Consider the following 24,637-nt stretch of genomic DNA (forward strand, 5'->3'; position numbering starts at 1 on the left):
CAGAACTCCCACATGGGTGGCAGGGGCCCAAGCACTCAAGCCATCTTCTACTTTCCCAGGCGCATTAGCAGGAGCTGGATCGGAAGTAGAGCAGCAGAGGGGCCAGCGCTGTGGTGTAGCCAGTAAAGCCACCGCCTGCACCACCGCCTGCAGTGCCGGCATCCCATATGGGCACTAGTTCGAGTCCCAGCTGCTCCACTTCCGATCCAGCTCTCTGCTATGGCCTGGGGAAGCAATGAAAGATGGACGGAGTCCTTGGACCCCTGCACCCACGTGGGACACCCAGAAGAAGCTCCTGGCTTCGGATCAGCTCAGCTCCGGCCGTGGCGGCCAGTTGGGGAGTGGGCCAGTAGATTGAAGACCTTTATCTCCCTGCCTCTCCTTCTCTTTCTGTGTAACTCTTTCAAGTAAATAAATAAATGTTTTCTTTAAAAAAAAATGTAGAGTAGCAGAAACTCATTGCTACCGCAGGATGCCAGAATCCCGAGCAGCAGTTTAATTCGCTGTGCCACAGAGCCAGCCCCAACCTCAGTTTTCTCACCTGCAAAATAGGAATGTACCACCTCCTGGATTAAACAAGATAGGGCCAGGTGAGCAACTCAGCAGGTGCTTGATCCAGTAGGCCTGGCTGATTCGGGGCTGGGGTTGCTGTGTTTTGTGTTAACCTCCCTAAAGCGTTCTTTTGGACATTCACCCTTGTATTGATGGCGTTTTCTTCTGCTAATTCTCATGGGACGTGACCTCTCTCACCACCCTTTCTGTGAGGTCCAGGTGAGACCGTGCACACAGAGGGCCTCATGGCCACAGTGGGGGAAGGTGCTGCACACGGTTCTTCCTCCGTGGGGACACTTGGGCTGACCAGGGCCATGAGCTTGGCCTTGCTATCCTCTGCTTTTGGCCCACCCCAGCCAGAAGAAAAATAGGCTTCCCTGGATTCCTTCCAGTGCACAGGGCCGGGCTTGGAGAGGGCTGCTCAGAGAACGCTTCTGGGTTTGTTTGAGCTTTGGGGGTAGAGTTCTTTCCTGTTGTTGGCCTTCAGCTAAATGTACATCCCTTCCTGCCCCGGATCCCCCCATAGGGAGTCCCAGGCCCCAGCACTTGTCATCATGAACCCAGACCCTGCCCAGGCTCTCTTCCCTAAGTGGGGCACAGTCCCTCGGTCCCCATGTCCACGTGTGTTTTTGGTCTTCCGGCTCCTGCACACCAGGCTCCCCGATCCTCCCCTGGTTCCCAGCCCAACACCAGGCCTCTGTGTAGCTGTGGCTTGGGGGAGCTTCCAGCCCCTCTCTCCTCTCCTGATACTCTCCTCATCCTCTCCCAACTGCTCTGGCACCAGCCTGTGTCCTCACCTTGGCCTCTCCAGCTCCCAGGGATGGGGAAAGAGAAGTTCAGGCAGGTCCCAAGTGCACTTGGGGCTAAGGTAGCAGGTGCTCCAGGGACAGAGCAGAGGTGGGGGCACCACTCCCAGTCTTCCGAGACCCGAGCTCCAGGCCTGCCCTTGGAAGGCAGGTGCCTTGGGGCCATTCACCTTTGCCAAAGCATAACCTTCCAAAATGCAAAGGCATGATTCCCGTACGAGTCACTACTGCTGGAGCTTTCTAGAACTGCAGATGAGGGAAGGATGGGAGGTCAAAGGTCATTCGAAGGAGTGAGAGAAACTGAACCACACACAGGTTTGTGGAAAATGCACATGGTCTTTTAACCCCATCTTCCAGGAACTTTGTGAAGTACTTTCATATAGGTATAGATGTAGGTATGGAGAGAGGGAATGGGGGCGGGGAGAGACAAGTAAAGGGGAGAGAGGAGGTGAGGAGGTTTGTGAAAACCATCGGAAGAAGATTGCCAAGTTATGGAGCCGGCATTGAGGCACAGTGGGTTAAACTGCCGCTTGGAACACTGGCATACCATATCAGAGTGTCAGTCGGAGTCCCCGCTGCTCCGCTTCCAATCCAGCTCCCTGCTAATGCACCTGGGAAAGCAGCAGCAGATGGCCTGCGAGCTCAGGCCCCTGCCGCCTGCATGGGAGACTCAGATGGAGGTCCAGGCTTCCGGCTTCAGCCTGGCTCAGCTATGACCATTGGTGCCATGTGCAGAGTGAACATGGGTGGAAGATAACTTTCTCTTGCGCACTCTCTTATTGCTCTGCCTTTCAAATAAATCTTTTAAAACTCTTAGGTTCTTTTTTTAAAGGTCTACAGGGGTAATTTTTTAAAAGATTTACTTATTTTGAAAGGCAGAGTTAGAAAGAGACTCTTCCACCCACTGGTTCATTCCCCAAATGGCCACATGGCCAGACCAAAGCAAGGAGCACCTTCTGAGTCTCCCACATGGGTGGCAGGGGTCTAAGCACTTGGGCCACCCTTTGCTGCTTCCCAGGTCATTAGCAGGGAGCTGGATCAGAAGGGGAGCAGCAGGGACTTGAACCAGCACACATAAGGGATCCAGGTGCTGCAGGTGGCAGCTTTACCTGCTACATGACAGTGCCAGCCCCAAGCCCCTATATTCTTTAAAAAAAAAAAATTGCCAAGTTAAACATATAGGTGGTTAATGTCCAAAGGACAATAAAATTGTAACCTTTAACCCTAATTTCTCTACCAAAATAAATCTGTTATTCTCTCTACAAATATCAGTTGCATCTTACCAGTTTTCTACAAATGAGCCCTAACTACAGAGTCTGAGTCTGATCAATAGTAAATGCAAGTCAGTTACTTCCCCAGACAATGGGATGCCTCCAGGGTGGCGTGGTTAGCTTAATGTCCCAGAGCAGCGTCATCCACCACCAACAGACCACAAGCCTCATATGCAATGTGGAACTTTCTAGTAGCCATGTTTTTTGTTTGTTTGTTTGTTTGTTTTAAGTCAAAGTCAATTTATTGTCAAAGTCATGCCAAAAATGCTTAGCGGGTGCCGATGGTCACCTGCCACACTCGCACCAGGTTGTCTGTGTAGCCAGCAAACAGGGTCTGGCCATCAGCAGACCAGGCCAAAGATGTACACTGGGGTGGCTCTGCCTTGCTGCTGGTACTAATAACTTCTTGCTTCAGTTCATCTACAATGATCTTGCCTTCTAAGTCTCAGATCTTGATGCTAGGGCCTGTGGCAGCACAGAGCCAGTAGCGGTTGGGGCTAAAGCACAGAGCATTGATGATGTCTCCTCCATCCAAAGTATAAAGGTGTTTGCCTTCATTGAGATCTCATAGCATGGCCTGCAGTAGCCACGTTTTAAAAACCAAAAATAGTTAAAATTGTGATAATGTCGTATTTAACCCAATCTATATAAAATATTATTTCAACATGTAATCAATAGCAAAAAAGTTGTTTCATATCTTTGTGTTTTGCAGTCTTTGGACCCCAACGTGTGTTTTATGCTTACAGCACACTCAGAGTCACAGTGCAAAGGTTCAAGGTCACATGGGCCCAGTGCCCATTGGCTAGCACGGCTCCAGGTCAGCATTCTCAAACCACAGACACCTTAGAATCAGCTGGAGGGCTGATGAAAACACAGTGCCTGGCCCCACCCTAGAGTCTCTGATTCAGCAAGTCTAGGGCATGGGGGTGGGGGGAGAATGAAAGTCTGCATTTCTAGCAAGTGCCTGGGGGAGGCTGATGCTGCTGGCATAGTCCCCATACTTTGAAACCCACTGTTCCAGGATAATTTGTTTTGGGGAAAGTGGGAAACAGGCAGAAAGAAAGAAAAAGAGAGCTCCCATCTCATTAGTTCACTCCCCGAATGCCTCCAACTGCTGATGCTGGGCGGAGGCCACAGCCAGGAGCCAGGAACTCGATCCAGGTCTCCCATGTGGGTGGCAGGGAACCAACTGCTTGAGCTATCACCTGCTGCCCCCCAGAGTCTGCATTAGCAGGAAGCTAGAATCAAGCCAAGCACTGTGATGCACGATGCAGGCCTCTGAGTCCACGCCTTTAACTGCCAGGCCAAACGCCCACCCCAACCAGGGTCACGGTTTCCTTCCCAGCCCTCTGGCTGGCAGCTGGGTGTAGCAGCAGGATCTCGGGTGAGTGCTGGCCTTGCTGTGACTGGGAGCAGCCTCGAGGGGCCCCAGCAGGAAGTGGGGGTGACTGCAGCAGCTCCATGCGTGGCCTTGACTATGTGCTGGCGGAGCTGAGGCTCAGAGGGAAGAGAAGGGGGCTGACCCTGCACACCCAGGCCTTGCGCTGCTTTCTCCTTATTCATCATGTTCTGCAGATAATGGCAGTCAGCCTCAAAACCTGCAATGTTCTGGAGCAGGTCCACATCATCAGAGGTGCTGGCAGGGCCCTGGGGCTCCTGTGGAGGAAAGCCTCGAAGCCTCACATGGCCAGAGGAGGCCAGACAGGAGCATGGGAACTGGTGGGGCCCAAAGGACAGCCGGCTGGAGCCTGTACTAGAAAGGGAGAGTGTGGCAAGGCAGGACACTGCAAAGACAGGGGCCGCGGGGGTCGGATGTCCCAGGGCCAGGGCTGGAAGGCAGGCAGCCTTCAGGTGTGGATGGATTTACCCCAGGTCACACGCTGAGTCGTGTCTGGGTCGCGGCTCCCATCTCAGCCCCATCCTTCCAGGGATCCTTCCTCTTGATTCTCTAGATGCTGTAGGGAATGGAGTGGGGTGCAGGGGCACATGTGCGGATGTGGGGAAGTACAGGCATGTCATCTTTGGGGGTCCCTCCGTGCTTGTCCCGTCACGGTGTACCCAAGGATTGGCACGAGTGCCCTGAGCACGGGTCTGCAACCCATCATGGTGGATTTCCCGCCCTCCAGCACCTGGTGCGGGACCAAGTGTGTCATTACAGAATTTAAAGGCTCTGGTCTGCCCTGTGTATGTGGTTAGGGACATGCCCGGTCACATGCGGATGTGGAACGTGTATAAGGTGACTACTGGGGGTGTGCAGGTATCTGTACCTTGGAGTATCTTAAGGTGACAGAGAGTGATGGCTCTGGCCTTTAACATGAGATAGACAGAGTGTGTCTGCTGTACAGGGATGCTATTTGGGCACCAGGGAGGTGTCTGCACCTGGGGTGGCCAATGGGGCATATGTGGCGTCCACCTTTGGTGACTACTCTGTTGGGTGCATAGCGGCGAGCTGCACTGCCGGCTGTCCTGGGGGCGAATGGGGTGTCCACGCTGTGACCGTGCACTGTGTGGGATGCTCTGGGGTAGATGGGTGGTCCGCGCCGTGTGAAAGCACTGTCAGGGAGTGTCCACTGTGGGCGGGACTGCAGCCGACGCTGCATCTGTGCAAGGGCAGTCAAGCGAGGGGTCGTGACAGGTGCTGTGGACAGAGGCAGGGCTCCAGGGATGCACATCCCTGGGAAAGACTGTCACCAGCTCCCCGTGAGAGGCTGCCCCAAGGCCCCCTTCCCCATTCCAGGGCCCACTGGAGTTGTCATTTTGGGGGGAGTAAGCTTTGGGGCCTTGTACCAAATCGTCCTCTGAACACGAATTTCATGTTTGCAGACTTGGGAAGCAGGTTCGGTGAATTCGGGGGTGGTTCAAATCTGTTGCCGGTACATCACTACTGTGTGTAGTAGTGAAGGGGTCCTCCCTGGCCTGGGCCCCTACATGGTAATAGTGTACTAAACATGGCTCCCAAATGGGTAAAGGCAAAATAAACTGAGAGAGGCGCTCACACAGTGGCTCAAGGGGTGGTGCCCTATGCCAGGACCCCCGGCAGGCTTTAGCCCTGGACTCCACGGTACCTCCCTGGGTGCTCAGAGTCCCACTGGGGCTGAGGCAGATGGTGACCACGTTCTGGGTTGACTATGAGTGCAAGGGCCAGCATATTGCCCATGGCCACCTTCCTGGTGAGTGGCAGGGCCCAGGACTCGTCCTCAACCCCCTGCCTGCAAGGACTGGCAGACCAAGCACTCAGTGTTTGTCTAAAGCCCAGCCTCATCGCTGCCTGGGCTGCACTTTTCCCTTTACTACCTGTGAAAAGGAAGATATTCGTCGTGTGAGGCACCATGTGTGAGTGGTGGGTACTTTCCCTGTGTGGTTAGGTTCGTGCAGTATAGCAGATGCACAGTGTGGAGCCACGGAATGTGTTGTACAAGATGGCCATACGGTGTTTGCTATAACTTTGAGTAATCACATACAACATAAAATGGTGTATTAACATGTATTCTCTATGTGTTCTGTGTTGTTTCCATGCATATACCATGTACGATGCTAGTATGCTGTGCTTCATGGGTGTAGCTTGTGTGTGATGAGTATGCCACGTGTGTGCAATGTGTGTACCTCACATGGAGCTCACTGTATAAGCTTGTGTGATGGTTATACCCTAAGCGTGTGCCATGACTGTGCTTTGTAACAGAACATAAGACAGATACTGTGTGTGTAAGGGACCCACTGTGGTACATGCATTGTGTGGCCCTTGGGCATACTGGGGGGGGGCGGGGAACATGTAGGATGCTATGTCCTGGCTGCTATGCCACACATGTGATGGGCATATGACAGACACACAGTGCATGGTTGGGTGTGAGTACCTGCTGCACGTGGAGGATACAGCCTGTGGATGATGGGGATACAATGTATGGGCTATAACTTGTAATTATATAGTGTAGACAAAGCAGCCATACTCTTCATGATGACCGCACACTGTATGGGTGCGAGATATATTTTGTGGGGCTAATTAGCACGGTGTGCTCTGGACGCTGTGTGTGTGTTGGGGGGAGAATCAGGTGTACTATGGAAGTCATTGCAATGGGTCAATTATACCTGTACATATGATGGGTGTGCACCTGTGAGCACAAGACCCAGGTACATCACTCTCTGGGGAGGGGGCATGGACGGGAGCAGCCGGACCCTCATCTGTTTCCAGAACCCCAGACCTTTGAGCCCACCGACCACACCGTTTCAGGTTCTTCCTGAAGTTCTTCCTCAAATGCAACCAGAACTGCCTGAAGAATGCGGGGAACCCCCGGGATATGCGCCGCTTCCAGGTGGGTTTGGGGAGAGAGGGGGTGTCCCACTCCCCGCCCCCCCAGCAAACCCATGCCTTCCTGGGAGTGGTGGGGAGGCCAGGACCCTGCCCGGACACATCTCTGCCGGGGCCTGGTGCCAGCTGGGGGCGGGGCAGCTCCATCTCAACTTACGCTGGCTGCCAAGGGAGGCTTCATTAGAGTCCCACTTAAGGAGATGCTAATTGTGACATTTTTACATGATTAACGACCCAGGTAATTTGCATAGTGTGAAGCCGAGAGCAGCTGCCCTTAGCGCATCTCCAGCCTGCACACCCTCCCGGTGCAGCGGTAGTGGGAGAAGGCAGCCCCTGTTTCCTGCCAGGATAGGGCGGGGGGCTCCTGCTGACAGTTCTCCAACTGATCCTGAGCCTTCGACTCCACTCGGGTGGGTACAGGCTGGTGTTGGCTGTGTGAAGAAGCAGTCCCCACTCTGCCCGAGCAGCCCAGGTTTTCCATGGCTTGATTGCTCTAGCTCCTAGGGGTGGCACCTGATGCACCTGCCCCCCTTCTACCAGCTCAGCCCCCACAGACCCTGAACCTCAGCATCTGGCCACGGGACTCGAGTTGCAAGTTCTATAGTACAGCCCCTCCCGGGAACGCCCCCAGAAACCCCAGTCAGGCTGGCCTTGGCTGTCCCCGCAGGTGGTGGTGTCCACGACCGTGAGCGTGGACGGACACGTCCTGGCCGTGTCCGACAACATGTTTGTGCACAACAACTCGAAGCACGGCCGCAGGGCCCGCCGCCTGGACCCTTCTGAAGGTCAGGACCCTCAGCCCAGACAGCCCCCCGGCCCCCTCCTCACTGCAGTCCCCTGACCTGGGTCCTCTCCTGCCTCCCAGCTGCCACCCCTTGCATCAAGGCCATCAGCCCCGGGGAGGGCTGGACCACAGGCGGTGCCACCGTCATCGTCATCGGCGACAACTTCTTCGACGGGTTGCAGGTCGTTTTCGGAAACGTGCTCGTATGGAGCGAGGTGGGCTCTCCCCTTCAGTCTCCCTGCAGGCCTCTGGGCTGGGCTCTGCCCTCGCTGGGACAGGACCTGCAGGCCTCCCCTCTCCCCTTGCAGCTCATCACACCCCACGCCATCCGGGTGCAGACACCCCCACGACACATCCCCGGAGTGGTGGAGGTGACCCTCTCCTACAAGTCAAAGCAGTTTTGCAAGGGAGCCCCCGGCCGGTTTGTGTACACAGGTAAGGAGGCAGGTAATGGGTACTGCGGGAATGGCCACACCCCTAGGCAGCTGCTCCACACCTGCACCACACCCCACCTCCGCATTCCTCCTGACCACTGCTGACATGGGACCTTCTGTCCCTCTCGGGCCTCTGCGGGTCGGGGAGTCTCTGCCCTCCAGCTTATTCTCCTACCTTGGGCATTCTCACTAGAGTCTCCACACGCCCCATCCCTCTGTCCAGGCAGAAGGGGGGTGTTTATTTCAAAGATGCCTCAAATGCCCTCCATGCTGCCCCCCGCCCCGATCGTTCTGGGCCAGGCCTCAGGCTATAGGCACAATGCCAGGGTGAGCAGTGGAACGGCGGGTGGAATCCCCCCAACTCTGGCCACTGGCCCAGATCATCACCTCCACTCTGGGTCCCACCCCTTCTCCCCATCCCTTCTCCCCACCCCCAACTGATACCGAGCCTTGGCCGTGACCCTGCTTACCCTCAGGGTGTGCCAGTCTAACCCCAGGAAGCTGAGCCGCATCCACATAGTGGGGGGCAGAGTGGAGAGTCCCAAGGAGCTTGAACAGGGAGGGATGAGCAGGGAGGCGGGGGTGGGGGGGGGTGGGAGGAGGAAGAGCCTCACAGGAGAAGGAATAGCAGGTGTACAAGGCCCGGAAGTGAGGACGTCACTCAGTCTGGAGTTGGAGGTGGGAAACGCTGGGTTTTGAGTCTGCTGCCCTAGTTCACTGCCAGGCTACCTAAAGGAGTGGGGGGGGGGGAATGGCATTGGGCCCCGCAGAGTGCCCTGGTGCATGCCACACCCCTCCCTGGTGTGCGCGCAAGCTCTGCTCCGACGGAGTCCATCTGAGCCATGATAAGTGGATTTTTACTTTGTATAATAAGCTGCCGCTGTGACCACATGCAAACAGAAGCCTCTTCCCCGGGTCCTGCCCCCAGGAGCACAGACGCCCAATTTCCTTTGTGCTTTTTCTGTCTGCAAATGGGATCCCGTAGTGTCTGTGCGCTGACGCCTAGCGCCTGGCGCCGTAAATATTTGTTGAAGGCGCCGAGGAAACTTTCCCGCTCCTCGCTGGTCCGTGCGCAGGGTGATTTCCCTGGCCTTGAGCTGGGCTTGGTGAAGGGGGTGTGCGGCCAGGCTCCAAGCCGGGGCGCCCTCCAACACCGCCCCCTCTCCCCAGCCCTGAACGAGCCCACCATCGACTACGGATTCCAGAGGCTGCAGAAGGTCATCCCCAGACACCCCGGAGACCCCGAGAGACTGCCCAAGGTACTCAGAGGGGGCGGGGTGGGGAGGAGGATCCTGCAGCGAGGGAGTGAGGTGGGGCTCCCCCTCCGTCCCGCTGTCTCCTCCCCTCCCTAGGAAGTGCTTTTGAAGCGGGCGGCCGACCTAGCTGAGGCTCTGTACGGAGTGCCCAGCAGTAACCAGGTAGGGCGCCGCCGCCTCGCCTCCCAGCCCAGACCGACCTGGCCCCCCAGCCTGACCCGGCCCGGCCTGGGGCTCCTCCCAACCCGGCCCTGCCCTCCTCTCCTTTCCTCTCCGCAGGAGCTCCTCCTGAAGCGCGCAGCCGACGTGGCCGAAGCCCTGTACAGCGCCCCCCGCGCGCCCGCGCCTCTCAGCTCCCTGGCCCCAAGCCACCCGCACCCCGCCGTCGTGGGCATCAACGCTTTCAGCAGCCCGCTGGCCATCGCCGTGGGGGACGCCACGCCGGGAGCCGAGGCGGGTGCGTCCTGCCGCCCCCGCGCACCATCTCTGGGCACGCCGACCGTGCGTGCCCCGCCTGCGCTGTGGCGCTGACCGCGGATCTCTCGCAGGCTACGCGCGCAGCTGCAGCAGTGCGTCGCCGCGCGGGTTCGCGCCCAGCCCCGGCTCGCAACAGAGCAGCTACGGCAGTGGCCTTGGAACTGGCCTTGGCGGCTACGGCGCGCCAGGCATGGCTAGCCTCGGTGTGCCCGGGTCCCCCAGCTTCCTCAACGGCTCCACGGCCACGTCGCCCTTCGCCAGTGAGTGTCCCCCGCCCGCGGTGGGGAGAGACCCAGGGCTCAGTCCAGCCCCGGGGGAGGGCTCCCAGCGCCTGCCCCGTAAGGTCGATGGTAACTTTGCCATGGGGAGCACACCCTGTTCTCCCTGCGTGTGACTCCCTCCCCAGGGCCAGAGTGCTTGCACCTTTAGCTCTTTGGGCTGACGCTAGTTGGACATAGCGCCTCCAGCGCCCCGGTCCCCCCTGACACCGGCATTAACGGCGAGAAGATTGGACCTGGTGTTTCACCACCTTTGCAGCTTCCACCAGAACTTCGGGTGGAGGCTAGCGCCCCCTGCCGGAGGGCTCAGGAGAGGCGGCTTCTAGCCGGTCCCTCGCCCACCTGTATTTGTCCGAGAGGTCTGACTGGCAGGCACCGGATGGGACTCCCTGCCACAGGGTGGGGCAGGCCAGCCGGCAAACCGGGCGCGGCCCCAGCTGCATTCAGAGTTTGAGTGTCCAAATTAGGAACCGTGAGACATTCAGCAAGTGGCTAGACTTCGCTGAACGCATTACCTGTCTGTAAAGTGGGATCAGTGCCTTCCCCTGCCTCAGGTTGGCTGCAGTTACGAGTGAGCTCCTGTGGGTGCAGAGCCAGACAAACTTGGGGAAGAGCACGTGGTTTCACAGCCCCAGTCCTGCACATGGGTGCTGTGGGTTCAGGGCCAGCAGTGGGCCTGGTTATACAGGAGAGAAGATGTCAAAGGCATCATCCCATCCCCTTGCTTGTGGCTTGGACGGCACCCACATCACAGCCTCCGTGGACTTTAGGCGAGGCAGGCAGGGTGTAGAAAGGTGGGCGCCCCGAGGCGAGGGCTGAAGGAAGAAGTCCTTTTTGCTGGAGGCTTGACAATTGGGAGAGCGAGATCCCTGCACTTTACTCTCAAATGTGACCCGGGGAAGACAAATGCAGGAGGCGTCCAGGGCCCAGGCTGAGATGACTGGGACCTGTGTTCAGCTGAAAGGGGAGGGGGTGGGAGAAGGGCCAGGCAGAAGAAGTTAGGGTGCTTGTGGGCACTGTGATCCCAGACACAGGAGCCTTGTGTACCCCCAGACTGCTCCAGCTCCTCTAGCACCCCCAGGTCCACCCGTGTGTCTTGGCACCTTTCAGTCCCCGGGGGTTTGCCGCGGGAATACTGACCCTCCCCCCAGCTCATCTCTCGCCACTGTTTGGTTTTGCTGGAGGTTCTGCTTTGCTTTGGTTTTTATCTGGTCTGGTCCTGTCTTCTCCTGTGCCCTGGAAAAGAGTCCCCCAAGAAGGCAAGGGCTGGCCCAGGACCCCTCAAGGCTCCAGGACACCCCCAGACCCTGCCCTGTGCCCTCCTCTAGCAGGGTCAGGGCCTGGTGCCTGGTCAGCTGCCCGGCCCTATGCCGGGGCCCCAACCAGCTGCTCACTCTGGTGCTGTCTCCCTGTTGTGTCTCCCACTGCCTTCCCTGCTGCGCCTGCCCCTCCCCGCCCCGCCCCGGAGTCATGCCCTCTAGCCCCCCGCTGGCGGCTGCCTCCTCCATGTCCCTCCCGGCCGCTGCCCCCACCACCAGCGTCTTCTCCTTCTCGCCTGTCAACATGATCTCCGCCGTCAAACAGAGGAGCGCCTTCGCCCCCGTGCTGCGCCCACCCAGCTCCCCACCCCAGGCCTGCCCCAGAGCCCACGGAGAGGGGCTTCCAGGTGAGGAAGGGCCCGGGGATAGAGCTGCTGGGCTTGGGGCCCACCCCTGCGGCTCACACTGGTCGACCAGTTCTCCCTGGAGGCTACAGAGCAGGGCAGGAAGTTCTGCAGGGGTCCAAGGAGGCCTGGGTGGACTCCACTTCCCTGAGCCTCACCCCGGGGGGTGGTCACCGCTCTGGACGCTCTCGGCTGCCACTTGGCCAGCTTAGATCCCAGTTAGACAAGGTCTGGAAACCACTCTGGCACCCTACTCTCATGGGGAACTGGAGGAATCCATACGCCTGCACCCTGTACCTCCCTGTGTCCACCAGAGGGAAGCACACACCACCAGAGAGGCTGGGTCCCTGCAGGAAGAGACTGGCCTGAGATCCGGTTTAGCCCAGCCCCTGCTCCCGCATTTCCCAGATTAGGAACTGGGACCAGCTCACCCCACCGACCTCCCAGTAACGAAACAGTGGTTTTCTCACTTTGCACATATGCAGCAAAGCCTCTCTGCCATTGCGACTTGCCCATGCAAGTGGTCATGGGAAACTCACCCACAGGCAGAGGGAGCAGAGCAGGTCTCAGCTGATGGGTGATTGACAGCCGAGTGGAAGGAGGGGTCTGCCCCTCAGGGCTCACAGGTGTTTCTATAGATGGCCAGCAGCTGTCTCCAGGGGAGCTCCTAGGACTCAGCCCAGCGATTAGCACCTGGCTCAGTGCCTGGCGTACAGTAGCGGCCCAAGAAATGGTCAGCGAGAAATGGTGATCGATTCCATTTTCCACAAAAAAAAAAAAAAAAAGAGGCCGGCGCCGCGGCTCACTAGGCTAATCCTCCGCCTTGCGGCGCTGGCACACCGGGTTCTAGTCCCAGTCGGGGCGCCGGATTCTGTCCTGGTTGCCCCTCTTCCAGGCCAGCTCTCTGCTGTGGCCAGGGAGTGCAGTGGAGGATGGCCCAGGTGCTTGGGCCCTGCACCCCATGGGAGACCAGGAGAAGCACCTGGCTCCTGCCTTAGGATCAGCGCGGTGCGCCGGCCGCGGCGGCCATTGGAGGGTGAACCAATGGCAAAGGAAGACCTTTCTCTCTGTCTCTCTCTCTCACTGTCCACTCTGCCTGTCAAAAAAAAAAAAAAAAAAAAAAGAGAGAGAGAGAGAGAGTATCCACCCACTGGTTCACTCCCCAGATGTCCACAACAGCCCCTAGCCAGGCTGGGGAACAAAACCAGGAGCCAGAAGTTCAACCCGGGTCTCCCGCATGGATGACGGGAGCCCAGTCCCTGGTGCCAGCGCTGCTGCCTGTCGGGGTGCACGTTAGCAGGAAGCTAGAGTCAGGAGCCGGGTATCAAACCCCGACACTCCAGTACAGTCCTGGGGCATCTTACCTGGCCCCTTTAACCCTTAGGCAATGCCTACCCTGGCTGAGTTAATGAATAAATGGGCCAAGGGCTGCCGTTCAGTTTGCGGCGCTCTGAGCTGCAAGAGGCCAGGACAGAGTGTGTCCTATGGGACATCCCCCCAGCAGCAATGGGTGTCCTTTAAAAAAAAAAAGCAATCAAGGTGGGTAGAAGGGCAGGCATCAGAGCACAGTGAGTGCAGCTGTTGCTTGGGCACCAGCATCCCGTGTCGGAGTGCTGCTCCCAGGCCCAGCGACTCCATTTCTGGTCCAGCGTCCTGCTGATGCGCACCCTTGGAGGTAACACATGATGGCTCAAGTGCATGCATCCCTCCCTCCCATGTGGGAGACCCCGGTGGAGTTAGGAGTTCGTGATTTCAGCCTGACCCTGCTCTGGCGACCGGATATTTGGGGAGTGAATGAGAGGATGGAAGATCTCTGTCTCCCCCCTGTCACTCTGCCTTTCAAATTAAAAAAAAAAAAAAAAGGAAAAAGAAAAACATTGATGTTCAGGTGAAGTAAATGAGTTTGTTGAAGACAACAGAGCCCGGGCCCCCTAAGCAGCAGAGCAGATCTGAGAAGGCCCCAGAATAGGATGACTGTTTCGTCACATGTATAGTTATTTTATTATGCACCCTGTTTCCAGGTTGTAGATTCACTTGTCTTCACCCGGTTGTGTTTGGAGCTTAAGATAGGAGGGAGAGGGGGCAGAGGACCACCCCACCCCCACCTCTCCACCTGCACAGAGGGGTGTGGGAGGGGTAGGCTGGTGTGGAAGTTGGCAGGATGTGGCTACTGCCTGCACCTAGAGGTGCTCCTGGACCCTGGCCGCCACCTTGAGATGGGCCCTTGAAAAGAGGTGGGGGAGGCCTCGTTGTCCCATGGGGTTGGGGTAGCAGCCGCCAGCAGGTGGCGGGACCCCAGGCTGCAGGGGCCTTACAGCTCCTTTCTCCTTGCTGACCGCAGACCAGTCTTTTGAGGATTCTGACAAGTTCCACTCTCCAGCCCGGGGGCTCCAGGGCCTGGCGTACTCCTAACTACGGTAGGTCTTACCGGGTCTCGCTCATACCACAAGTCATCGGCGGAGCTGGGGAGCTGGGTCCCAGGTCTCCCTCCGCAGGGCCTGCCTGTACAGGCTGTGGGATGCACACAGCCCATGCCAGCCAGGCCAAGAGAAGGGTCTTGCTGTGACCTTCTCCCCTCTTCCTATCTGCCCACCAGGTATGCAGGTGTTGCCCCCCCGGAGCCCAGACTGGACGACCCTCAGATTCACACCCATGCTGTGGACGGCAGCGCAGATACAGGGCCATGGCTGCAGCAGACCTCAACCCACGGGGTGAAGGGGAAGCGGGGAACCCTTCCTCCCTGCCCTCAAGGCCCCCGTGACCCCACAGGCGGCTCTCGCCTCCCTTTCTCGGGGCTGGTCAGAAGCCCCAGCACTGTGCCGATGCTCTGGACGGGAGAGCACCTGGGGAGGCGCTGGGCTGTGAGTCCGCGGGCGCTGGGTCGGCTCCAGCCCCCATGAGATGGCTCGTGTACAGACCAGGGATGTCAGCGAGGGGGGCACAGGATGGGGACAGCTCAGGGAGAGGCGACCTGGAAGGGTCCTGTTTGCATCTGACCCATCTCCACTGGCCAAGCATCCTGACTGCCCTCTGGCGGGAAGACTCGGTGCCCAGGCTCCCATGGAGCTTCTGACGGCCACTTGGGTCCCGTGGCTGTCCCTACTTCCCTCATGTCCTGCACATTCACGCTCGCCATGTCATGCCTCCCTGGGGGCTTTGGGCATGGAGGATGCAGAAGAGGGGGTGTCAGCCCTACTGGATTTGGGATCTCATGGACTCTGGCTGGCACCGTGGACTGGGCCCAGCTGCCCCCCAGGCGGCCTCACACTCTGCTAAGTTTGGGGAAAACAACAATAAAGCAGCTGCAGGCAGCCCCCAGCCTCACTCGCCTGCTTTCTTGCTGTGGCTCTGTTTCTCCAAGCAGCTCGAGTGAGGCCCTGCAGACCATGTCCCCAGGCACCTTGCACCAAGGGCTTCTGAAACAGCCATGGAGTCCAGCTGACCATGTATGTCCTGCCCATGTCTGCTCTCGGGCCCTGTGTGGGAGACAGGCTCTGTCCCTCCCCCTGCTGTGATCAAGGACCCAACCTGTCCACTGAGGACTTGGTCCCCCAGCCTGGAAGACACAGCTGAGAACCAGGACAGACTTGCCCAGAAGCGAAATGCGGCCCTGCAAACAGGCTGCAGGCCACGCCTCCCCCTACCCCTGGGATGGGCAGAGTGGATCTGGGCTCCCAGGGCTGCCTCCGAGCCTCACCCCAGCCCCCAAGCCTCCCCCTCCTGGGTCGTCTGCCTCAGAAAGAGGGGAGGGTCTGAGACCCATTCACCGCCCATCTGCCCTGCCCCCAGCATGGGTCCCAGCCATCCCCCCAGAGACCCTTGAACCAGGGTCTGGCTGACCCTGAAAGCCCCTTTTCTGACCTCCTCCCCAGTGAGCCCAGGGTCACACCTGGACTTCCAGTTTTCCTCCTTCTCCCCCTGACTCTGGCCTTTGGAAACCCTGTCATTCTCAACCCCATGTCCCATGCACGCAGCCTACTGGAAGAACACTTGCCACAACGGATGCCCTGGCTGTCAGAGACCTCGGGGACCTAGGGCCCAGGGCCGTCCTGCCCAATTCCCAGCCCTTGTCTCGTCTCCCCTCAGCCCCTACGTTCAACCTGTGTTAGAGCCTTGCTACATTCAGCTTCCAGCAACTGCCACGGCCCGGAGCCCTCCCTGGAGAGCTCTAATCTGCACTGGACACGGGCAGCAGCTGGACAGTGGCCACACCCCAGTTCCCAGGATGGGATAGGTGCCATGATCAATACCAGTGAGGCATCATATCTGTCCTCAGCGATCCCACAACGCCACCCACTTGGGTCAACACTGCCCCCTCTGTCCATACACAAAACCAATTCCAGGTGGATTGTGGATCACAATGAGACACCTAAGACAATAAAACATTAAGCTCTTAAAGACAGACAAGAAGCCTTTGCCAGAGTGACCGCCGAAGTCTATATCCCCACCTGCATGGCCAGCCTTGCAGTGAAGCAAGCACTGGACGTGTTTGCGGTGGTTCGCATGGGCCCGAGTCTCTTCTCCAGGGTAACTTCCAACAAGGAGAAGTGGCACAGGTTCCAACATCTTTCTTCCCCAGGAGAGACAGGCTCTGCAGTCGGTGATTTTCTGAAACACAGTGCTCTTAGCCTGAGATGGCTGCCATCTCCCATCCCACCCACACCTGTGCACGAAGACCCTTGCGCTTCCTTCCTCAGCTGTGACCTCAGTGTCAGCAGCAACACCCACTGATGGTGGCGGGGAGTGAGCCACCAGCCTGGAGCCTGATGTGTCCAAGTGTGCACCTCAGATCCTCCTGTCTCTTTGTTCATATTCCTCCCTCTTCATTCTCATTATGAGTTGCTCAATGACTACAACTTTTTTTTAAAGGATTTATTTATTTATTTGAAAGGCAGTTACAGAGAGGCGGGGAGGAGGGGTCCTTCCATCCGCTGGTTCATTCCCCAAATGGCCGGAGCTGCGCTGATCCAGAGCCAGGAGCCTCCTCCTGGTCTCCCATGTGGATGCAGGGGCCCAAGGACTTGGGCCATCTTCCACTGCTTTCTCAGGCCATAGCAGAGAGCTGGATTGGAAGTGGAGCACCAGGACTCAAACCAGCACCCATATGGGATGCCAGCACTGCAGGCAGTGGCTTTACCTGCTTTGCCACAGTGCCAGGCCCCTGCAACTTCTTAACTGAAAGTAGTCTAGGGGCCGGCACTATGGTGTAGTGGGTAGAGCCACCGCCTGCAGTGCCGGCATCCCATATGGGCCCTGGTTTGAAACCTGGCTGCTCCACTTCCAATCCAGTTCTCTGCTATGGCTTGGAAAAGCAGTGGAAGATGGCCCAAGTGGTTGGCCCCTGCACCCACATGGGATTCCTGGAGGAAGCTCCTGGCTCCTGGTTTGGGATCGGTGCAGCTCTGGCATTGTGGCCATCCGGGGGAGTGAACCAGCGGATGGAAGAACCCTCCTTCCCTCCCTCCCTCCCACTCTTCTCTCTGTATAATTCTGACTTTGAAATAAATAAAAAGTAGTCTAAGCTATCAGTCTTTCCTGTACAGGGAGTGCTTTATATTTAGATCCACAATCCAACTAGAATCTATGGTTTGAGCCAGGCATCAAGTTTAACCTTTCTTTCATGTGGATAGCTAATTCGCCAGCACTATTAAATGACCATCTTCGGGGCCGGCACCACGGCGTAGTGGGCTAAGCCTCCGCCTGTGGCGCCAGATTCCCATATGGGTGCCAGTTCGAGTCTCAGCTGCTCCACTTCCGATTCAGCTCTCTACTATGGCCTGAGAAAACAGTGGAAGATGGCCTAAGTGCTTGGACATCTGCACCTATGTGGGAGACCAGGAATAAGCTCCTGGCTTTGGATTGGCTCAGTTCCAGCCATTTGGGGAGTGAACCAGCTGATGGAAGACCTCTCTCTTCTCTCCGTCTGTGACTCTGCCTCTCAAATAAATCATTTAAAAAATAAATGAATGACCATCTTTCCCCCATTGCACTGCAGTAGAAACCTGTGTCTGTATGTTCTGGATCCTTAATTCTGATCCATTGACCTGTTTAGCCTATGCTCACACCAATGCCACACTAATTACTTTAATGTGTTTTTTGGGCCTGGCATTGTGCAGTGGTGAAGCCATTGCCTGCAACACTGGAATCCCATATTGGAGCACTGATTTGAGACCTGGCTGCTCTGCTTCCAACACAGCTCTCTGCTAATGCTCCTGGGAAAGCAGCAAATGATGGACCAAGTACTTGGGTTCCTGCCACCCACATGGGAGACTCGGATGGAGTTCCAGGCTTTTGGTTTTGGCCTGGAGCAATTGAGACCATTTGGGGAGTGAACCAGCAGATAGAAGATTCCTATTGCTTGCTCGCTCGCTCTCCTTCTTCCTCCCCCTCTCCATCACTGCCTTTCAAATAAATCTTTAATAAAGCATATTTTGATATCTAGAACAAGTCGTCCAATTTAGTTCTTATTATCTTAGCTATACTTGATTCTTTTTCCATACAAGTTTTATAATCAGCTTATTTCTATTTTTTAAAAATACAGCAGGGGGCTGGTGCAGTGGTATAGCAGGTAAAGCTGCCACCACGAGGGCCAGCACTGTGGCACGGTGGGTTAAGGCCCCAGCCTGCACCACCAGTATCCCATATGGGTGCCAGTTCGAGTCCCAGCTTCTCCATTTCTGATCCTGCTCCCTGCTGATGTGCCTGGGAAAGCAGTAGAAGATGGCCTGGGTCCTTGGACCCCTACACCCACGTGGGAGACCCAGAAGAGGCTACTGGCTTTGGATAGGTTCAGCTCCAGCCATTGTGGCCATTGGGGGAGTGAACCAGTGGATGGAAGACCTTTCTCTCTGTCTCTCTGTAACTTTCAAATAAAGCAATCTTTAAAAAAAAAAAAAAAGCTTCCACCTTTGGTGTCAGCATCCCATGTGGGCACCCATTTGAGACTGGCTACTCCACTTCTGATCCTGCCCCATGCTTATGTGCCAGGGAAAGCAGTGGAAGATGGCCCAAGTCCTTGGGCCCCTGTAGCCATGTGTAAGACCTGGAAGAAGCTCCTGGCTCCTGATCAGCTCAGCTCTGGTGTGGGGAGCAACTCGGACTAGACTAAGTTACTGGAATTAAGACTTATTCTATGCATCTGCTCTCCCACAAAATGGCGCTGGGAGAGGAGTAAACAACTTCTATGCAGCTGCCTCTTGCCAATTTGATGAGCTGCAGGAGCTGATCTTGCTCCTGTTTGGAGGAGAGCAGCGTCCTCGGCGTGTGGGTAGCAGAGTTGGGATTGGTGGAAGAGGACTATAAAGGAGGAGAGAGACAACATGCACCAGGAACATCCGGATAACATCTGAGCAGCCCCCGAGAGAGCCGGCTGGCGGTGTGCCGCTCCCCCGCGGAAGTGGGGAAAGTGGCAGGGGGAGCTGCCCCTCCACGGAGGTGGAGGGGTCAGCAGCCAACCCGGGAAGGACCAGCAGCAAACCCGGGGAGGGCCGAGCAGACAAAAGAACAGCGCAGGGTCCTGTGTCGTTCCTCCGCGAATCGGGGAGCGACACTCTGGCCATTGCAGCCATTGGTGGAGTGAACCAGTGGATGGAAAACCTCTATCTATGCTTCTCTCTGTAATTCTGTCTTTCAAATAAATCTTAAAAAAAAATGCTGTCACTTGTGGCGTCAGCATCCCATGAGGGCACCATTTTGAGACCGGCTACTCCACTTCAGATCCCATCCTTACTAATGTGCCTGGAAAGCCGTGGAAGGTGTCCTAAGTGCTTGAAGTACTTGGGCCCCTACACTCACAAAGGAAGCTCATGGCTTCAGACCAGCCCAGTTCTGGCCATTGCAGCCATCTGGGGAGTGAACCAGCAAATGGAAGATTTCTCTGTCTCTCCCTCCAACTCTTTCAAATAAATCTTTTAAAAGAGCTGGATTTTCATTGGGATTATATTAAGTTTATAGATTAATGGGGAACTGATAAGTTTAAAATTTTGAATATTTCATTCACCATTTATTTAGGTGTTTCAAAGCTTAATACTTTATAGGTCTGTGTGAAAGACTTACACATCTTCATTAATTCTTAAATATTTGATTTTATGATCTACAAATAACACTTTCTTAATTTTATTTGTTGCAAATATTTAGAAACAATTTAAAAATAGAAACAATTGATTTTTGTATGGTAACACTTATGCAGCAGCTTACTTATAGGAATACTTTATCCTGAGAATTTGGATTTTCTGAAGTACATGATTATGTCAACTGCAAACAAGGGCAATTTTATTTCTTCACTTGCAATCCTTGTTCCTTTTATTTTTCTTGCCTAAGTGCACCAGCTGAAACTTCCAATATGATATTGAATAGAAATACTGCAGTGACAATGGACATCTTTTTTAGTTCCTGACCCTTAATGGCAAACTTTTAGCATTCCACCATGAACTATTCCATTTGTAGATCAGCTTCTACTCCTAATTTTCTATAGCCTTTGTTGTGAAAAATGCCAATTTATGATATGCTTTTCTGCATTAAAACATGACTTTCCCTATTATTTGGTTGGTGTATGAAATTCCATTAATTATATCTAATTTAAAATTTACTTATGGAGCCAGCATTGTGGCACAGCAGGTTAAGACCACCTGCAACACCGGCATCCCATATGAGGCTCAAGGAGTCCTGGCTGCTCTAATTCCTATTCAGCACCCTGCTAATACACAAGGGAAAGAAGATGCCCCTCCCACTCATGGGGGAGACCAGGACAGAGTTCCAGGCTCCTGGCTTCAGCCTGGGCCAGCCCCAGTTTTTGCAGCCACTGGGGAGCAAACCAGCAAATAGAAGATATCTTTCCCTTTGCCTCTGTTTTTCAAGTAAATAAATCTTTAAATAAATAATATTTATTTTGACAGGCAGAGTTTAGACAGTGAACAGCAAGAGAGAGAGACAGAGAGAAAGGTCTTCCTTTTACCATTGATTCACCCCCCAAATGACTGCTATGGCCAGTGCTGCACCAATCCAAAGCCAGGAGCCAGGTGCTTCCTCCTGGTCTCCCATGCGGGTATAGGGCCCAAGTACTTGGGCCATCCTCCACTGCACTCCCGGGCCACAGCAGAGAGCTGGACCAGAAGAGGAGCAACTGGGAGAGAATCCGGTGCCCCAACCGGGACTAGAACCCGGGGTGCCGGTGCCACAGGCAGAGGATTAGCCAAGTGAGCCGCGGCACCGACCAATAAAACTTATTTTAAAGGCAGAGCAACAGAGAGCTCTCAACCACTCGCCACTCCCCAAATGCCCACAATAGCCAGAGTGGTCCAGGCCAAAGCCAGGAGTCAAAACCTCAATCCAGGTCACCCACGGCTCAGTCAACACCTCCTCTGCCATCTGCACAGCCCAGCAGTGTGTCGTTGCACTGCCATGAGACCCACAGTTCTAGGCGGCAGGAACCCAAGTATCTGAGCCCTCACCTGCTGCTCCCAAGGGTGTGCATTAGCAGGAAGCTGGAATCTGAAGTGGAGCCAAGACCAGGACCCAGGATTTCCAGTATGATACTCAACTCTCCCAAGCAGTGTCTCCACCACTATGCCAAATACCTGCCTACATGTCTAATTTTAAACCATAACATTAACTGTCTGATTACATATGTATATATTTAAGATTTTATTTATTTGAGAGGTAGAGTTACAGACAGTGAGAAGGAGAAACAGAGAGAAAGGTCTTCCATCCGCTGGTTTACTCCCCAAATGGCTGCAATGGCCAGAGCTGCGCCAATTCAAAGCCAGGAACCAGATACTTCTTCCTGGTCTTCCATGTGGGTGCCAGGGCCATCTTCTACTGCTTCCCCAGGCCACAGCAGAGAGCTGGACTGGAAGAGGAGCAGCCAGGACTAGAACCAGCAGCCATATGGGATGCCGGCGCCACAGAGGATTAACATACTGCACCATGGCGCCAGCCCCTGATTACATAAATTGCTAGATATTATTCACCCAGGGTCCAACAGTTAACAAATGGCCTCATTCATTCTCTCTCCACCCACCTGCCTCACACTTTTAAGATTTATTTATTTGAAAGGCAGAGTTATGCAAAGGCAGAGAGAGAGGGGGGAAGGGAGGGAGGGGTCCCCCATCTGCTGGTTCACTCCCCAAATGGCCTCAATAGCCAGGATCCTCTTCCAGGTCTCTCGTATGAGTGCAGGGGCCCAAGGACTTGGGCCATCTTCCACTGCTTTCCCAGGCCATAGCAGAGAGCTGGATCAGAAATGGAGCAGCCAGGACTCAAACCAGCACCCATATGGGATGCCAGCACTGCAGGTGGCAGCTTTACCAGCTACACCACAGCGCAGGCTCCACACCCTCTCTCTTCCTCCTGAGGAAGCTAAGTTTCTAGAAAGCAAAGCACAGAGATCTACAGACCACCTCGGTGCTGCAGCCCACCGTGCCGGCATCTGCTACGGTCTAGGAACAGGGGAAAGCACCACGCGAACCTCTCACCAAATCACTTAGGTTGTCCCCAGCCCCCTTCCACCATTCCATCTCAATCATTACCACGGCCACGCAGCTAAACTCTAGCTCAGGGCTGCCTCTGGAGAACAAGAGGCACTCTTGTGAGTCATCTGTCCAGCAGCCCCCGCCTGCACTCACTTCCCAAAGGTGGAAGCGTGCGGCCTTGCTGGGGCGTGCAGGGCTGGCGGGCTCCGGGTTGGAGCTGCAGAATAGAAGTGACTTTGTGACTCTAAAGAGGCAGCAGGGGCTTCCCAGCAGGGCAGGAGTAGAAACCCAGACCATTTCTACACACTCCTTTTTGTGCTGTTTTATTTCTTGAGAGAGAAGGAGCCAAGCACTGTAAGAAAGGACGAGGAGAAGCACTGCCAAGGGCAGGCCTGTGGGCCCTCGGGGCCCAGCTTCCTAGCATCTTGCTTCTCCAAATCCTTTCCCGGTCCTCCCCTGCCAGCTGGACAGGGGAAGCTGCCCCCGATTCACCCTTGGCTGGGGTGGGGACCAGGCCTCAGGTGAGGCTGCCAGGCCCCGGGCAGTGCTCCCAAGTCCAGTTCCTGAAGGGCTGCCTCTGGGTCTGCGCCGAGCAGGAAAGCCCTCCGGCCAGGCTCCCCCAAACCTGAGCTTCCTCCTCCCCACCCAGTGCACCCACCTGCTCACCCAGAACTCAGTCCACCTTCCAGTGGGTGGGGGAGGCTCCAGCCACTGGCAGGCTGGCACTGACCCAGGCCCAGCCAGTTCTGGCTTCTGTGGTAAAAGCTGGTTTGTCTGGGCAGTTCCCCAGGCCCGTCTTCTCGCCAAGACAAACTGCGGCTGCCCGTGGAATGTGCCGGATGGCTCCTAAGCAGGCTCCAACCTGGCAGGCCTGCCCTGGTGCCCTGGCCGGCTCCACAGGGCCGAGCCCTGCAGGTCCCCAAGGTCAGGGCAGGTCAGGAGCAGGTGCCAAGAGTCTACCAAGCATCTCTCCACACCAGGTCAGGGGAGGCAAGGACATCCCCGCTCTTGGTTTCATGCAAAACCAAGAAGCCCATCGTCAAGCCTCCAGGTTGACAGAATTTCTCCAAAGCCGCTTCCCCTTGGCAGCAAAAGGTGTTAGGGAGAGGAGGCCGGGAGGTGCGTGAGCCCGCATGGGTGTGGATTCGCAGAAGGAGCTGCCAGAGCAGGACAGAGAGCTCCTGCCAGGCCTCCTCTGCCTTCCACGCAGCCCATTGTGCTGGCGCTGCCTTGCCTCTGGACGCACAGCCCTTCAGCACTTACCTGAGCCTGATACGGGGATTGGGGTGCACATGAAAGTGCTCTCTGGGGCCGGCGCCCCGGCTCAACAGGCTAATCCTCCGCCTAGCGGCGCCGGCACACGGGGTTCTAGTCCCAGTTGCCCCTCTTCCAGGCCAGCTCTCTGCTATGGCCAGGGAGTGCAGTGGAGGATGGCCCAGGTGCTTGGGCCCTGCACCCCATGGGAGACCAGGAGAAGCACCTGGTCAGTGCGGTGCACCGGCCGCGGCGGCCATTGGAGGGTGAACCAACGGCAAAGGAAGACCTTTCTCTCTGTCTCTCTCTCACTGTCCACTCTGCCTGTCAAAAAAAAAAAAAAAAAAAAAAAAAGTGCTCTCTGGAGGAGAAGGGTGATGGAAGCGGGACAGGGCAAGGAGGTGGCCCTTGGGGCTCTGCAGCCTGACGGGCAAGGATTCGTTCTTTGTGGACCCTTTCTGTGGCAAGAATGTGGCTTCCCCGCCCCTGGGCCAGTCGGTCATCGGCTGCAGGTGCCAGAGTCGGGTGGAGAAGGCGACTTCCCGGGTGAAACAAGCAGCTCCCAGTTGGCCAAGGGCGGTACAGAGAAGTGGGCAACTGTGCGCTGTTAGCAGCCAGCGCTCCCCACGGCTGGGGACGGGGACACTGGCTGGGACACCAAGAGCCCCCACTGTGCCATCTGCTCACCGCCGCCAAGAACAGCAGCGAGGCTTCCTGTACGGCACCTCGGCTTCTTGGCGGCAAGGACTCTCGTTCTGCTTCCAGTGGGCCTCACAGGGAGTGTCCCGGGCCACCGACCAAGGGCAGGGGTGCCCTCCGGGAGGCCAGACAAGGCTCAGCAGAGCTCTGGGGTGGAGGTGGACACAGACAGCGAGCAGGCCCCCGACTCAGGGTGGTCCCTCGCTGGGAGGGCGGTGGGTGGCGTCCACGTTGGCTCTGCTGACCCCTAACTCCCCATCCATTGCCACAGACACCTCTAGAAGCTGACCCGCACTCCTGTGCCCATCTTTCTCCCACATACCCCACACCCAAGCTGGACGTCCTCTAACCCCCAGATCAGTGACCAGGCCGGATGAGGGGTGGCTTTCTG

At 56.3% G+C, this 24,637-nt stretch overlaps 1 protein-coding gene across 6 annotated transcripts in view; it reads left to right on the forward strand.

The window, feature by feature from the left end:
* The window catches only part of EBF4 (EBF transcription factor 4), a 71,043-nt gene extending 55,908 nt beyond the window's left edge, over positions 1-15,135 (forward strand). For all 6 annotated transcript variants that reach the window (XM_089308155.1, XM_051845201.3, XM_051845200.3 and 3 more), the window contains 11 exons: positions 6,855-6,936; positions 7,600-7,717; positions 7,798-7,931; positions 8,025-8,151; positions 9,321-9,409; positions 9,503-9,568; positions 9,686-9,863; positions 9,955-10,143; positions 11,630-11,827; positions 14,166-14,241; positions 14,421-15,135. In XM_089308155.1, the coding sequence (XP_089164281.1) occupies positions 6,855-6,936; positions 7,600-7,717; positions 7,798-7,931; positions 8,025-8,151; positions 9,321-9,409; positions 9,503-9,568; positions 9,686-9,863; positions 9,955-10,143; positions 11,630-11,827; positions 14,166-14,236 (1,252 nt within the window). In that variant the 3' untranslated portion in view covers positions 14,237-14,241; positions 14,421-15,135. The remainder of the gene's footprint in view (positions 1-6,854; positions 6,937-7,599; positions 7,718-7,797; positions 7,932-8,024; positions 8,152-9,320; positions 9,410-9,502; positions 9,569-9,685; positions 9,864-9,954; positions 10,144-11,629; positions 11,828-14,165; positions 14,242-14,420) is intronic.
* Positions 15,136-24,637: the final 9,502 nt, after the last annotated feature.

Source organism: Oryctolagus cuniculus, chromosome 11 (assembly GCF_051225735.1).
Source record: "Oryctolagus cuniculus isolate XC-2025 breed Fujian yellow rabbit chromosome 11, ASM5122573v1, whole genome shotgun sequence".
In the NCBI taxonomy this organism is placed as follows: Eukaryota; Metazoa; Chordata; class Mammalia; order Lagomorpha; family Leporidae; genus Oryctolagus; species Oryctolagus cuniculus.